Here is a 16054-nt window from a genome sequence, read left to right on the forward strand (position 1 = left end):
TATATAGATAGATATAGATATGAGGACGAGATATCAAGTTGTATGCAACTTATCAAGAAATGCTACTTGCTGCAAATGAACAATTCTTTTTATGCTGAAGTAAAATTGGAAAGTTCTCTCAATGTATCCAATCATGGCCCAAAAAATGGCATCAGAGACCCGCTGCAGGTTAGGACGCCAATATTCAATTTGGGAACGGCAGCAAATATGCACGCTCGTGTGCGCGCATGTGTGCACACTTCATCCTCCGCGGGCAAGTCCTCATCTCTGGTTCTGATTAACTCCCTGTAAAAACACTTCTGTTCAGAACATCACAGCCCGTACATCACACTCTCTCTCTCTCTCTCTCTCTCTCTCTCTCTCTCTCTCTCTCTCTCTCTCTCTCTCTCTCTCTCCTCACACAAACACACACACACACACACACACACACACACACACACACACACAATACGCAGGCAAACACACGCACACATGCTGCGCAGCTCCCGGAGGCTCCCTGTTCACAAAGGGGAGTCTACACCCATCATTCAAAGCCTTATAGGCCTTAAGAATGCTGACGCACACACGCTCAAATCACACGCAGACACGCACACACATCGACACACAAAGTGCTCTGTTTTCTTTGCTTTGATACACTTATAGAGTTCAGAGGTGAGAGGGCTGGAGGTAACACCGTGTTTTTCCAGAGTTTCTAACCACCTAAATCTGCTTCTAGACACACAAGGAGGTCCAGATGGCTGGGTGGAGACAAAAAAACACTCTCACATGCACAAGTACACACACTGTCATGCTCAAACGAATTAAAAACAACACGCAATATCACATTCATGCACATCCGAGATTTACTGCCTGATACATCCACGATGCCTTGACGACGATGTTTTCGGGTTCCATTAATTATTGCATATTAATTACATATTTGTCTTCGCAAGCTATTGGTTGTGAGTTTAACGAGCGCAAAGAAATGCTTTTTGGACATACTGCTGTTATGTATCAGGTGTGAAGAATCGACAAGTTAAATATAGCAACCATGTGATGCGGGAAACCACCACAACCACAACAACAAGTGGTGAAGCATGCATGACGCATCATTGCGGACCTCGCTCGGTCCTCTAAATCTCAGCCAGCTGAACACGGTCACGTGATCAGTACTTCAATTTATCACCTTGAGCCAGTCGCCGTCATCCACAAGCATGTGCGTTCCAGATTGGATGTGTGTGAATGAGCCGGCGTTTATTGGCTCGACGCCCCCCACACCCCCCACCCACCACCACCACGCTACCTCTCAAGATACGATTGACATTGTCTTTAGCAGCCAATTACAGCCAGACTACCGGCGAAAAAAGGTCACCGTCATCCCGCTTTCAACACTCTCCAATGCCAAACGCCAGCGCTGCGCGGCATTGATGAGACTGTCTATGCGCAGAGCCCAAAATGCCACCCGCCGCCCCCAGTTCTGCTCCCCTGTGGCTAACCTGCAGCAAAATCCCCAACATGATTGATGAGAGAATTAATGCTGCCAAGCAAAGCAAAGCATCGAGCGAATAAGGAAGTCTTATTATTCAGAAGGGAGCATGCCATTAGGGCTTCCAAAATCAACAGTCCGTTATTAGGCGGATGCAGATGTGTATAAATGTGTCTATTAGGGTCCAGTGAAAAGTAACCCCAGGACACAACAGAGGGATAACGAGATATACTGTATATTTATGTCTAATTTTTCGTCTTCAAGGCATCACAAAGTAACCGCGTCATCATTTGATGACATTTTATTATTAGCTATTCCTTATAAGCTTCTGTGTATGATGCCTGGCGGCACAGTGGGTGACTGGTTAGCACGTCTGCCTCCCAGTGCAGAGGTGCAGGGTTCGATCCCGGCTCCGGCGTTCCGAAGTGGAGTTTGCATGAATTCCCCGTGCCTGCGTGGGTTTTCACCGGGTACTCCGGCTTTCCTCCCACATTTCAAAAACATGCATGGCAGGTTGATGGAAGACTCGAAATTGTCCCTCGGTGTGACTGTGAGCGTGAATGGTTGTTCGTCTGTGTGTGCCCTACAATTGGCTGGCAAGTGGTTCAGGGTGAACCCCCGCCTACTGCCCGAAGACACCTGGGATAGGCTCCAACATGCCCGCGACCCTTGTGAGGAAAGGCAGATTCGAAATTGGATGGATGTTTATTCTGCTGAAATACACCATATTGTTGCCCTTGGGCAGAATCCTTGCATCTCCAAAAACCACGATGAAAAAAACAAACAAAATTGTTTACTGGCTTGGGTTACCACACACCCGATCCTTAAAGTTGATATTATAACTTGTATAGCTATAATAGAGCGCAATTTACTAACACCTCCCCGTAATAATTGCAAATGTAATTTGCGAAATTAATTGCAAATTTATTACTCTGTCATTCATCGGAAGGTTACAGCTGCATTGCCTGCGCTCGTACTGAGCCCCGCCCCGACAAGAGAAAAGGCTTCAATACTTGACGAAAAGCTAACGGATGTCATTATCTCATCTTCTCGAACGCCATTTCAAAGGTCTGTGAGTGCTGCAATAAAAAAAGGGATGCACTGATGAGACGGCGTAATAGGTTGTAAATAACCTTCACTCAAGCGTTCCACCATAGCTCACAAGCTTCCTTCCAGAACGAAGCGTGACAGTGATTGACTCTTAACAACAGTCCTGCTGAAATGTATCAAGCTTATTTTCGTTTGTTTATGTCTGAAAAAAAAAATAAACAACTTCTCAGATATTTGAATGTCCAAAAAGAGTTAATACATTTACGTCCAAGCTTTTTTTTCAACACTATAGATATAGACCTGACCATTAGGGGGCGCTTCTCGGAAAGTACGGTCCAACTGGATGTTCAAACGCTAACCTACTTCGAGTCAATATTTTCTTCAAATACAAAAAAAAAAAGCCAATATAATCAATAACCACATGGAGTTAATTTTAATGTGGTTATTTCATGAATAATTTATTTCGGCTAATAATAACTTTGGGCCCTTCTTTCAATGTCTTGCACTCTTCCAGTTTGATGTCAATTGCCCACAGGAAGGACAAAACATCAGAAAAAAGTCGCTTAGTGAAGTCGGATCACTGTGAAGTAAAGGAGAAGGATACTTTATCTGGAGCGAAGACCTTTTTTTTTTTAATGTGTCAACGTTTCCCCAGGATTGGCGAGCTTTTTCACTTTTGAAGATGATGAAATAAAGATACCCCCCTCCGAAAGCACCAGGGACATACGACTCGTCTTTGTCTTTGGAAAACTTATTTGGTCCCTTACTTGAGGAAAAAAATATATGCGGAGAGCTTTTGCTGTCATGCTCAGGCACGCACTTCCATGTTCGCCATCCTCATTCAAATTTTTCACACATGTTTGACGTGCGTCGAAGTTCACGTCTGGGATGTGAAAATCTGTCTTTCATTATTTGGAATCCTTGTTTGCATCGCACTGACAGAAGAATTAGATTTGAGAGTGAGAACCGGGGATGTTTTGTCAGCGACAGTCTACTCATTAGTCTGGTCCGGAATTGCTCAAGGAACGAGTGGCACTCTCTCGTGCTGTTGCTTTGGCTGCTTTGTGTCATTTTCTGTCATTTCTTTTCATGGCAAAGTCAGCTAGAAAGGAAGGGAGAACCTACTCATGTGGATTTCTTGGAGAGAGAAATGCCTTCTATCTTCACAAACACACCATAACCCACCTAGTGTATTTCGCTCCTGGCTTTCCAATTTAAATGCAAATGATCCCAAATGGGACTCCACAAAGACGCAGTGGCGTCAAAATCATTTGATGCGGCGATGAATTATATATTTTAATTAAGCAGCCGCAAGAATCATGCCTATTCAGTCCTTTTTGCCTCCAATAAGAGATGAATAAATAAATATGCGGGTGGGGCGGGGGGGGGGGGGGGGGGGGTAAATGAATGGAAGGGATAGTCAGGCATTGGGGAGACGGGTTGTATTGAGTTTGGGCGATTGTGTCGCTAACCGCCTGTGGGCTGTCTTTTTGTGAGCAATCTGAGGCATTTCAAAATCATATTGTTTGCTGACAGACGCTTTAAATACCCCTGCAGTTTCCAGCACGCACACACACACACACACACACACACACACACACACACACACACACAAACACACGCACACACACAATGGTTGAAAATGGGCTCGCACACATCGACACACACCGTTTGGATTTTGACGGGCAAAGCAACACTTACGAAATGAAGAGCCGATCTGGGAATTGTGATGGTCTGACAAGGGAAGCAATTTTAATTTCACCCTCTGTCATTCTGCGTGATATGATCTCTGATTAAATACATATGAGCTGCCAGTCACTCACGCATCCCCGACAGCCACCGCGGCGGCCACACGCAATCTCAATCACACACAGTAATGCAAACTTCAGTCACAGGTGGCCCATAAGAACTTGGCTTCTTGAATGCATGAAATCTCCCAAATGCACTCTCCAGAGTGTGCAGGTGCACGGTTGAAGTGCATCTTGGGAATTCGCGTAAAAATTATTCAGGCTCCTGGAGTCTTAAAGTTGTTTCTGTGCTCTCTGACAAGGAGAGGGCTCATTTTATTGGTGCGGAGGCGCACGTAATGACATCATCACATCATCATGGTCACGGTCAGCATTTTATGGACGAATGACTGTTCTTTCGGTAACCCTTAACCGTGTCCCCATCACATTACTTGCTATTATGGCCGTCATAAAGTCACACTCAATTCTGATCTAAAAAAAAAAAAAGCATTGTGTTTTTTTCTTTGCTCTGTGCAATGAAATTATTGTTGTCAAGCCAAATAAATTACACCCGGTCTTGCAAAATTTACGCAACAGTAAAGTAATGCATGGATACAAGAAGTACACAGAGATAACATAGATCATTATTATTAGCAGTAATAATATTCCCCGATATTCTTTATGGAACAAATATATTCATCCATCTATCCACTTTTTTAATCCGCATATCCTCACAAGGGTCAGGGGTATGTTGGAGCTTATCCCAGCTGTTTTTGGGCCACAGGGGGTGGGGGGGGGGACACCCTGAACCGGATGCCATCCAATCACAGGGCACATAGAGATGAACAACCATCCATGCTCACACTCACATCTAGGGACAATTTTGAGTGTTCTATCAGCCAGCCATGCATGTTTTTGGAATGTGGGAGGAAACCAGAGTACCCGGAGAAAACCCACGCAGGCACAGGGAGAACATGAAAACTCCACACAGGGAGGCCGGAGCTGGAATTGAACCCGGTACCTTTGCACTGTGAGGTCGACGCGCTAACCACTGGGCCACTGGGCTGCCCAACAACCCCAAACATAAATAAATAAATAAATACAAAAATATAAATGCTAAAAACATGGTTTGTTTTTAACAACCAAAAATAAATGCGAAAAATTATTTTTATTTAGACTGGATTTACTGAATGTTGACTCGGCAGGACAAGCAAACAAACAAAAAAAAACATTGTTTTGTTTGGCATCAATCCTACAGAACATGTTATGTCTAATATGAACATTATTGGTGTAATACAAGGCTGTTAGTGTCTGTAATTAACCTAACTTGCTTGTTTATGGCCTGTGGAAGGAAACCCACACTGGGGAAGGATAAACTTGACAACGAAAAAGCCTCAATAAAAACATGAACTCCTGATGTCGGGCTGTAGCTATAAACTACACCATGCAATGAAAAAAAATGACAGGCACATTTTTTTTCACACAAAAGCATGTTGTGAGACCCTCACCTTCAAAACTTGTCAACTCCACTCGTATTATTTATTTCGGTTGTTACTTAGGGAAGCTTCACGTGGTCCAACTGCTTGTCATTTTGACACACTTGGATGCCCGAGCACATCTATTATTTGTCTGTTGGAGTGTACGCTGGGATAAATGGCACATGTTTTCGGCTTGCAACCCTTCTGGAAACCCCTGCTAGGGTGGTTGCTTTGTCGCTGCGGTGCACTGTGCAAAGTTGTTTTTTTTTTTTTCTCAGTGTGCCCGCTACGACCCCTCACACCATTGCCTGCCTGGTGGTGTTATTTTTGTTGGACGTTTCACTAATAAACTTGACAGAGATTAAAGGACCAGGAAACAACACGTGGCACCAATAACTCAGTCTGGTGCTCACTTTTCATATGCGCAACTTAAAAGTGTGAACTGGACTGCAAACTGGACTTTTGGGGCCTGGCAAACAAAACGCATTAGTACCTTAATTTTAGCCCCTTTAATGAGACCTTAACTAAAAAATGCAGATGTACAAAAGATGGGGTGGGGGGGGACGTATGAGTGTCTTTAAAAATGTTGCCTTTCAAACCCATCAATTCTCAGCTTTGATTGATAAGATGATTTTTCAAAAAATTGTGTTGGTCCCTCAGTGAGTCTGTAGGTATTTTCTAATTCATTAATATATATATATTTTGCTCCCAATTTTTCTGAAAATATCACATTTTGAAAATGAGATTGGGTGTTCCAGCAAACGACGTTAGGAATTTCAAAAGAAACACGATTGTCGTGTAGCTTGGTGGTGGAGGACCCCAAAAAGCAGGCAGGAGGAGGAGCAGGGTGAACTTGACAAAGATGTATTTAACAAAAAACACAAACCGGACTACACAGGAGAAACAAACTCCAAAAACTCACTCAAAGTCCAGAAGTCACAGGAAACAAAGTAGCAAACAAAACATGACACGTGCACACACCAACACACAACAGCAACAATGACCCGACACTGAGTGATCATGCCGGGAGTCCTTTTATCCAGACAACTAATGACACAATGACCAACAGGTGTGCAGCTGCAGGCGGAGGCCTACAGTGCCACCTGTTGGTCACAAACAGAACCATGACAACAATGACAGTGATGTGCATTACGAGACGAATTTTCTTTCCATTTTTCTCATGACAGTCTCAGTCACGCATGTTACAAAGCATTTTAACAGGAGCATCATGAGGCATATTCTTTTCTCCAGTCATCCCCTTCTTGGGACTTCTGGACGAATTGTAAAACTGTGCAGGATCTGACTAGCTCACTTGGCTCACTTATTGCTCCCCTGCGCTGTGTCTTCAGTTTCTCCTTCAGCACTGCCTTCCGGCAGGCACTCTGTCTCTGTTTTCAGATTGATTGAGCAGTCAACATGCCAATTATTATACAGAGTACAATGGATGAACCCGGACAACAGTATATATACTTTCAGTTGCACCTCGTTGTTCAATGCTATTGTATTTTTCGAACCGAGTATAGAATGAAAATGATGAAGATTATTTGGTCAGGGCGGCCCGGTGGGCGACTGGTTAGCGCTTCGGCCTCAGAGTGCAGAGGTACAGGGTTTGATTCCTGCTCCGGCCTTCCTGTGTGGAGTTTGCATGTTATCCCAGTGAATGTGTGGGTTTTCTCCGGGTACTCGGGTTTCCTCCCACATTCCAAAAAACATGCGTGGAAGGTTGATAGAACACTCGAAATTGGGAATTTTCATGCCACGTCGGCCCCATCCTTTGCACGCCACTGGCTAAGAGTTGGAACTTCCCAATATAATGTAATAATTATGTAACAAAATTGACTTTTACTGAGTCCTTCTAGCACCACCAACTCGCATGACATTACCTCCCTAGAAAAAGTTCCTCTGTCCAGGTCATCCGAGAAGTATTTGTGTGCGGTTAATGGGGAGCCCAATTTCACGATGTAGATCTAGTCACGACTTTTATAGCAGCAAGACAACATAAAATCCAATTAGACAAGACATTTATTTGATCACCGTGACAAACTACCGGCATTCTCAAGGCTTTTTTTTTTTTTTTTTTTTTAAATGAGTAAATCAAGTTTGCTTTGCGATTGAGAGCTGTTTTTTGAAGTCAAACAAAATGGGTGTGGTGAGATTAAAAACAAACACGCACTCCAAAAAAACCCAAAAAGCAAACTTAAGAAGTCAAACTGAGCTGAGATGGATGCCCAATATATTTTTTCCCACCTATTCCCAAGTACAAGTGTGAGAACATGGCCCCAATCTCATATTGCTGTTAAATTCAAATCTGTTGTGCCTCACTGAAAGTGGCTGTGGCCATACTGAGGCAAGTTGGGTAATCAGCCTTCTTCTACTTGCTGTCAAGTATGTGAAGGACAATAGAATGACAGAGAGCAATTATCAGAGCTCCAATTTTTTGTTGTGCTTTGAAACCGCAAGTTTGTTTGTTCCTGCAGTTGCGTTCATTGCACGAGTGTTTCACTAAGTTAGTAAGTTTGAAATTCAGGGGGAGTATAAAAGCCTTTTCGTGTTCTTGAACATCATGGAGAATTACCGATGTTGCTTTCTTTCTCTCATGATGAAACGCGGCTTAAGATGAAAGCCTAACAAAAGAGGAGCAGATAAGAAATAAGTGTGACCGATGTTGATGAATAAATATGAGATCAATCAAAAGTAAAAGTGAAACATTACAATGAGTGGAATGGAGAAGCTTATAGATTTAAAAAAGGATAACGCATTGTAGCCACAGGGAGAAAAAAAAAAGAGTGCAAATGGGAGGCGACAGCGGTTTGTAACAGTTGAACTCCTCCATCCAAAGAACAAGGAATTTCACTTTGCTTTCTATGCCCGTATTTATAATGCTCACTCTGTTCTGCACATGTGGACATGTTCTTTTTTTTTCAGCCAACATTCATTGGCAAGCTGACCCTGTCAAGTGAGATAAGAGTTCCTCAGTAAAAAAAAATAAGAGGAAATGCAAAAGCCTGTATGTTGGGTGGGCAAGAAATCTAGAGTGCTAGTTGCAGAAGGAGTGACCTTTCACCCCCCCACCAGCATACGAGTAGGGAAAAAGAGCAGTTTAAATAGGATCACCTTTAAAGCTGATTAATTCATCTCGGCCATTAATGCTGATGTGCTGTGGAACACCTGCTCAATGGATGACAGCCAGCTGCTTGGCTGCCAACATTAGTGACTTTGAGCCTTTGCGGAGATGAAAACTTGTGCTCAAGCTATTTAGTATCAAATCCATCCTGTCATTCCGATTCAATATATTTAATCGGGAAAAATTCAATTCAGTTCAAAAGACATCAGTGCACATCCTATAAACTATAAGCTAGCCCTCAGCCTTTTCACACTCGCAGTAAGGCACACAAGCATATATATGTATATATATATGATGGTGTTACATTGACTGAACGACAAAGGCCAATTCAAAATTCGCCTTAAAGTTCACAGAGCATGTCACAAAAGAGGCAAATAATTACAACAAAAAAAACAAAACAAAACAAAAAAAACAGCAGAACGCAAATTTTGCTTTGGCAAAACTTTTTTATTCCGAGGTTTTGACAAGGACAATGGGACTATAAAATGTGATATTAATGGTTGGTTGTTTTATAAAGACTCGCTGGTATTACAAAACAAAAAAACAATCAGACAATGCATTTTTTATTGTTGTTTCAAAAAACGCTTCAAGAGAAAGTCAAGTCGTGCTTGCGTTCGTCACCAAAATCATGCATGGCAAATTGCACAAATGTGTGAATCTGAGTGTGAATGATTGATTGTTTATAACACGCCCTGTGATTGATCTCACATCATGTGTTAAAAATGTTAAAAAAAAAGGCCACATCCAAATCAACTTTATGTGGATGCATGCAAGTATGCATATACAGGCCACACCCCTCCGGACGCGTTCATGGAAGTCGTTTGAAAAACCCATTAATCATCAGAAAGCCATAACCCCAGTCCTAATAAATGAAAAATACAATAGACGCCTCAAAGAGTCGGTTGCGCTCCAAGGCGGGTGTGTTTGTTTATGCTGTGCTTTCCCTTTAAGAGCCTCTGTTCAGAGCCCATCCCAGAGAGGATGAAACCATTAGTCTGATGTCCAGAGAAAAAGAAACAAAGACAGAAATAACAATTTTAAAAAACGCAATTCAAAGAATCCCAACAGGGATTTGAACAGCATTGCAAACCAAGAAAGCTTTTCAAATAAGGCAAAACAAAAAAAAAAGGTTGGAGAAAAGGTCACAACAGACACCATCCCAGTGGGAGCAGATAAAGACAGACAGAGAGACAGATAGACTCAGAGGGGGCAGGAAGCAGCTATCTCTCCATCTCCTCAATGGCGTTGTAGGCGTTCACGTCTGTCAGTCAATTAGAACGACGGGCGGACGCGGTCGCTCGCCAGTTCTCCCGTCTCTGCCACGTGCTCTCGCTGATGATCCCCCTGTGTGGTATGTCCGCAGATGGCAAACCTTGTGACATCGCTATGCTGTGTAGTTCTGGCCGCAGTGGTGGTAGCCTACGCGCAGAGACGCAGTCAGCTTGGTGAGTATGCATTTTATCACCTCTACTTGGTCACTGCTGCAGTGACATCTGGCTGACATCTTAAAAGTCACAGTTCGATATATTTGTTTGACTTGAACTTGTTCTTTACCAGGAGCTTGGCTTGTAGTTATCGAACGACGACTCTCCTGATAGTCCCACACCGCATGTTCTAATTTGTTTTTGGCATTTTAGAAATTATTCTGCATTTGTGAGTGCGTACAGAAGTGCTGACTAAACCTGTGATCTTATGCGCACGTTACACTTGTACATGTTTCAACTTTGCGACATCATGGATCAACAGACCTCTCTTGTGCAGTTGGAGCCATGTTGGGTTTTCTTTTCTGGGCCGACAGCAACATTGTGTTCAACAAAGACACCAGTCAGGTTAAACTCATGACCATGAGCAGGTCACAAATTATTGGCATGCTGGGATCCTTGTGAAAGAACGGATGGGGGCACGGGAAGAGCTATAGACTAACAGGAAAACTCTTTTGACTTTCTCACAAAATGCGTGACTGTATCTGTTTGGCATGCGAGTCAATCCGTCATTTGACTTCGTGGAAGGAGTTGCCGAGGCTTGTTAGCCAGTGGCGTCCGAGTGGAAGTCATCTGACGCAGAGAAGTTCTCGAAGGGAGTCACTAAGTTCACCACCATCACTATGTCACGGGGCTACACGAGTGAAATGCACAAAATTGATATGTTCTAAAATTACCATGACTCTTAGAATGATAAAAATGAAGTTCATATATTCAAAATACAGTTTTGACAGATCTAAATATAGAACATATATTTTTATACTTTATATATTTATACACCTTTTGTTCTTCCACTTCTCCCTTTCATAATTTTGCAACTGTAAATTGGGAATTTCTCCATTGTGAGACAAATAAAGGTTTTCTTAACTTATATGTTGAAAAAAAAGATTTTTTTTCTATATATAATATATATATATATATATATTTTTTTTTTTTTCCAAACTGTGGCTGTGCATGGACCGACTGCAGTTTTAAGTGGCAATATTACCAATAACCACGAGCTGGCAAACCTGTCTTAGTTGCGCTGACACTGAGGGTCTCCTACTGCCCTATACTACAGTCTGAATAGTCCTTTTATATATATTTTTTTTGCGGATTTGGAATGATACACACTACAGAGTACAGTCAAACCTTGGTTTTCGAACATCTCGGTTCTCGACCAATTCGGTTTTCGACCAAAAATTTCGAGTTTTTTATGCCTCGGATGACGAACAAATTTCGGCTCTCGAACAAACTGAGCGCACTTGAATGCACCACTTGACTCCTCTCGCCTTCCTTACACGAGGAAATGACGCTTCCTCGGGTAGACGAGGAAGTGACGCTTCCTCATGTCGCTTTCCATTGTGAGCAGACGTGTTCAATAACATTTTTTTTTTTTTTTAAAAAGAGTGTGTGGTTTCGGTTTTCGAACAATTCGGTTTTCGAACAGCCTTCTGGAACGGATTACGGACGAAAACCGAGGGTTGACTGTACCTAAATAATGCAAATATTTTGAGTGAGTACATTTTTGTGGGGAAAAAAAAAAGTTTTCTTGAGTTGAATTGAGTTCTTGCACTTTCCGTTGAGTTCTTGTTCAGCGGTTTTGTGCCGGCCCTGAATGTTAATTTGTATGCAAGAAAACCATTTGCACACCCAAAAAAATTAATACAGTATGTGATTATTTTGTTATTTGCTTCAATGGCTTGGTTGTTGCGTTCGGATAGCGGATCTTTAAACATGCATCGGAAAACGTATTTTCAAAAATGAAATGTATTAATAAGAGCGCATATTTTGTCCCTATTTAAAATATGTTTTTCCCATACGTCTGGTTCGGAAGTGTGTGGTCCGATGTGGCCCCCGGTAGCACTGATGAAAAATTTCGGCCCTCCTCCAGCAATTAAATTGCCCATCACTCCCATGGAGGGACAAGAATGGGCACATTTCTCCATATCTGTCAGCATACGAATCAGGGGAGACCCACCAAATATGCATCGAAAGGAAGAATTTCACATTTCGACGAATTAACTGCCGTGCTATGTTACCAGCAATAAAATTACGCATTGGTGGGTGGAGAGAGAACAAAAGAAGTTTGAGACTTTTGGATTACGGACCGCTGCTTCAATCCAGACAACCCCAGAGCATGTGTGTTGTTCCATTTTCTTTGCCACTGTTGGTAGCGGAGCCCTGGAGAGTTAACTCCATTAGTCTAGGCGAAGCCCTCCAGAGGAATCGTGGCTCCTGTGAACCACAGCAAATGACTGTCAGCTCTCAAAGAACAGCATTTATAAGACAAAAGCTCTTCCCTTGTCTTTTTCTACCTTATCCATCTTTAATAATATGCTTTATTTCTATTGTGTCGACGCGAATATCATCCGGGCTATTTGGACGTGAACGGATCTTCTCTGTCCTCATTGAACGGTGTGTCATTGGTACAATTTCGGAGCTCTGATATTCGTACTTGGAGGTATATAAAGAAGAAGGTTGAAAGCCATTATTCCTCGCCGAGAAGCGTGCGCGCGCATACGCATTTACACAACACACAACGATGTCGACGCCAATGCCACATCTTGCTGATGCTACGAGCTGAAGAGTCAACGTCATCTTGAATCAACCATGCAAACTGACAGGACGGGATTGCAATTGTGTTGCTGGGTCACATTTGCATATACAGTACAAAACAACGTGCGCGCTAACATGCACAGTATGAAGCAAGGGACATGTCTGGAGAAATGCTTTTTGTTACTTCAAAAAAAAAAAAGTTGCCTGCTGTCTTGACTGACAGTTTGATGCTACATATCCCAAAGTACGGTAATACATTTGCAGACAAAATAAGCGTTATCATTTTGTTGTTGTGTTGTTTTGTCTCTCTTTGCATCTGACGGCATATCTGCCCTCTGATTCCATCTGCGACTATCGTCGCAATCTCATTCGAATGTCAAGAAACACCTGACTCGGCTGCCTCCTAGACGTCTCCCTGGTGAGGTGTTCCAGGCATGTCACACTGGCAGGAGGAGCCCGGGAATGATCCAGGACACGCTGAAGAGACTCTGTCTCCCAGCTGGGCTGGGAACACCTTGGCATTCCCCCGGGAAGAGCTGGAAGAAGTGGTTGGGGAGAGGGAAGCCTCGGCTTCCCTGCTAAAGCCGTTGCCCCCGCGACCCTACCCCGGAAAAGTGCGAGAGAACGAATGGATCCTAATTTGGCTCCCATTTGGTATTCTTGTTGTGTTTTGAATTGGTTGTTAAAGAAATCCAATAAAAAACAATGAATTGGATGGGGGTGGGGGGGAGGGGGGTTCGGGTGTCTCTTGAAATTCAAATGAGATTGCGGCGATCGATGGAATCAGAGGGCAGATATGCCGTCAGACGCAAAGCGAGACAAAACAAGACAACGGCAAAAAGATAAGGCTCATTTTGCGTGCAAATGTATTACGGGACTTGAGCGTGTGACACTTTGGGATATGTCGCATAAAACTGTCAGTCAAGGCGGCAAGCAACTTTTTTTTTAAGTAACAAAAAACATTTCCCAGATGTGTCCCTTGCCTCGTACTGTGCATCATAGTGCGCGCATTGTTTTGTGCTGTATATGTAAATGTGACCTAGCAACACGATTGCAATCCAATCCTTCCAGGCCGGGCTCCAGAGGGGGAGTGTGGGGCGGGGGGTAACCAGCATCCCAGCAGGGGAAAACTGTGTCCAATATTTTTATTCTTCATAAGGGGTCTGTGAGTCACGCTTGGTCTAATTGGGAAGCGTTTAAATTCAAATCCCACTCCAGACCTTAAAAATTCCCATTTGGTTGTGAATCTCATTGGATTTGTTTGATACGGTGCGACAAATATAACATTTGTGTCTGTGATTACTCATTGTACATTCTCACCAAGGCAACCTGGGGACACACATTCACATTAACGGGTCCTTTTGTCATGCCTGCCAACGCCGCCGCAGGGAGGATTATTTTGTGTTCGCAGCACAGGTCAAAGCCTTCTTCAGATTTTGTGAATTTGTAAACGGCTCTTAAGGTCAAAACATGAGCAGCAAGTATAATCTTTTTCTTCCATCTTGAGAATGACATTGACAAGTCATGTTTTTTAATCCCCCGCGGAGATTCATTGTCATTGAAAAGTCAGATAACACTTTTGAACACGATCATTCTTGGAGTCATGTCAAAAATGTTGACTCTTGCTCCAAAACAATGACATCAAACCTTAAAAACGCATCATTTGGAAATCTCCAATTTGATTTCCCCATTGTCTCAACCACGCTGTCAAAAAAAAAGCGTTGAAGGATTCTAACACAATGGAATGGTGACTGTTTTCTTTGCGCTGCTTTTGTTTGCCTCTCCCGCTGCCGGACGAACCTTTCGGTGTGTTTGTGTGTGTGTTTCTTTGCGCACGAAGTGACATCATAGAGTTGACTGAGAGAGCACATTATTTATGGAAATCCATATCCTGATTGAGAGATGAATGTTTCCACTCATAATCACGCTCTCCATCTCTCTCCCTCGCTTGATGTCCCTCTGCCCCCTACATAACCCATATTTCAAATTTTCCTTCCTGTCTGCCGTCCCTCTAATTTCTCGACTGTTTTGCTCCACATCCTTTCCCCTTTTCCCTCATTTTCTTTCTCCTCCTACGCTTCCCAACTCTCACTTCATCAGCAGGCTTGTCAACAAGCAGATCTATCGCCGATGACATCACGTTCTGCTGACGCGACACCACTCTCGCATGTTTTTTTGCATGTTTCCAATCTGATGTAGAGGTCATGTGAAAGGGAAGGGGCAGCAAAATGAGGACTCATTCGCGCTGTGTCGATTTCATGAGTGTTTTGACACTTTCCCAACAGGCGGTGGCATAGGCTTCGTGAAACGGTGATCACCTTTCTAAATGGATTGTATTATGCATTCAAATTGAGTTTGTGCTTTCAGATTTTACCCACAACATTATTTCTTAACCCTTTCAGGGACAGCGGTTACTCCAGTGGACAGCTTATCATGATATCGGGTTGCAGGGTGCATGAAAGGGGCTAAAGCAGTGGTGTCAAACCCACGGCCTGCGGGCCGGAACCGGCCCACAAGGAGGTTCGATCGGGCCCGCAGGATAATTTAAAAGTGAAAAAAATGCATAAAAGACACGGAATGAATATTTGTAATAAGGTGCAATTCATGGAGTATCTGCTAGATCTGTTTGTTAAATTTCAACATTTTCCTCATGTTCTTGTGCTTCTTTAGACCAAAACAAAGAAAAGACATTATTTTGGTTATTTATAGCTGAGTATGGTATAATTTTAATGGTCCGGCCAACTTTACATCTACTGAGGCCGTATGTGGCCCACAATGTGAAATGAGTTTGACACCCCTGGTCTAAAGCCAAGTCAGATCGGATTCATGTGCATTGACGGAGGCCAGAAGAAATAGAATTCCAATTCAACAGGGACAGAGGACCTAGAAAAAAAAAACAAAACAAAACATGTCAGGACGTCACAGTCATCCAGTTTTGTGGATGCGTCATACATCATCTATCTTTAAAACAGGAAATACAGTCAAACACAAAGAATGCTCTTCATAACCCTGAATATTCATAAGTGTCTGGGAACATACTGTAAAAATTCATCCATGCTGCTCGACAAGACAAACGCAGACAACCAAATGTCTTCAATTATTCAAAGCGTTGAACCGCTGTCTGATGCGCAATCAGAGAGAACAGACAGCTGTTGTAAGTAAGTAAATAAGTGCCAAGACTGACATCAACG

The 16054-nt window shown here is 42.9% G+C and overlaps 1 protein-coding gene across 1 annotated transcript in view; it reads left to right on the forward strand.

The window, feature by feature from the left end:
- Positions 1-16054, forward strand: part of cntfr (ciliary neurotrophic factor receptor) — a 192441-nt gene that overhangs the window by 61563 nt on the left and 114824 nt on the right. Inside the window, exon 3 of the mRNA XM_019874069.1 lies at positions 10208-10289. Within this exon, the coding sequence (XP_019729628.1) occupies positions 10208-10289 (82 nt within the window). The remainder of the gene's footprint in view (positions 1-10207; positions 10290-16054) is intronic.

The sequence above is a fragment of the Hippocampus comes genome, unplaced genomic scaffold, assembly GCF_001891065.2.
Source record: "Hippocampus comes isolate QL1 unplaced genomic scaffold, H_comes_QL1_v1.1 scaffold101, whole genome shotgun sequence".
Lineage (NCBI taxonomy): Eukaryota > Metazoa > Chordata > Actinopteri > Syngnathiformes > Syngnathidae > Hippocampus > Hippocampus comes.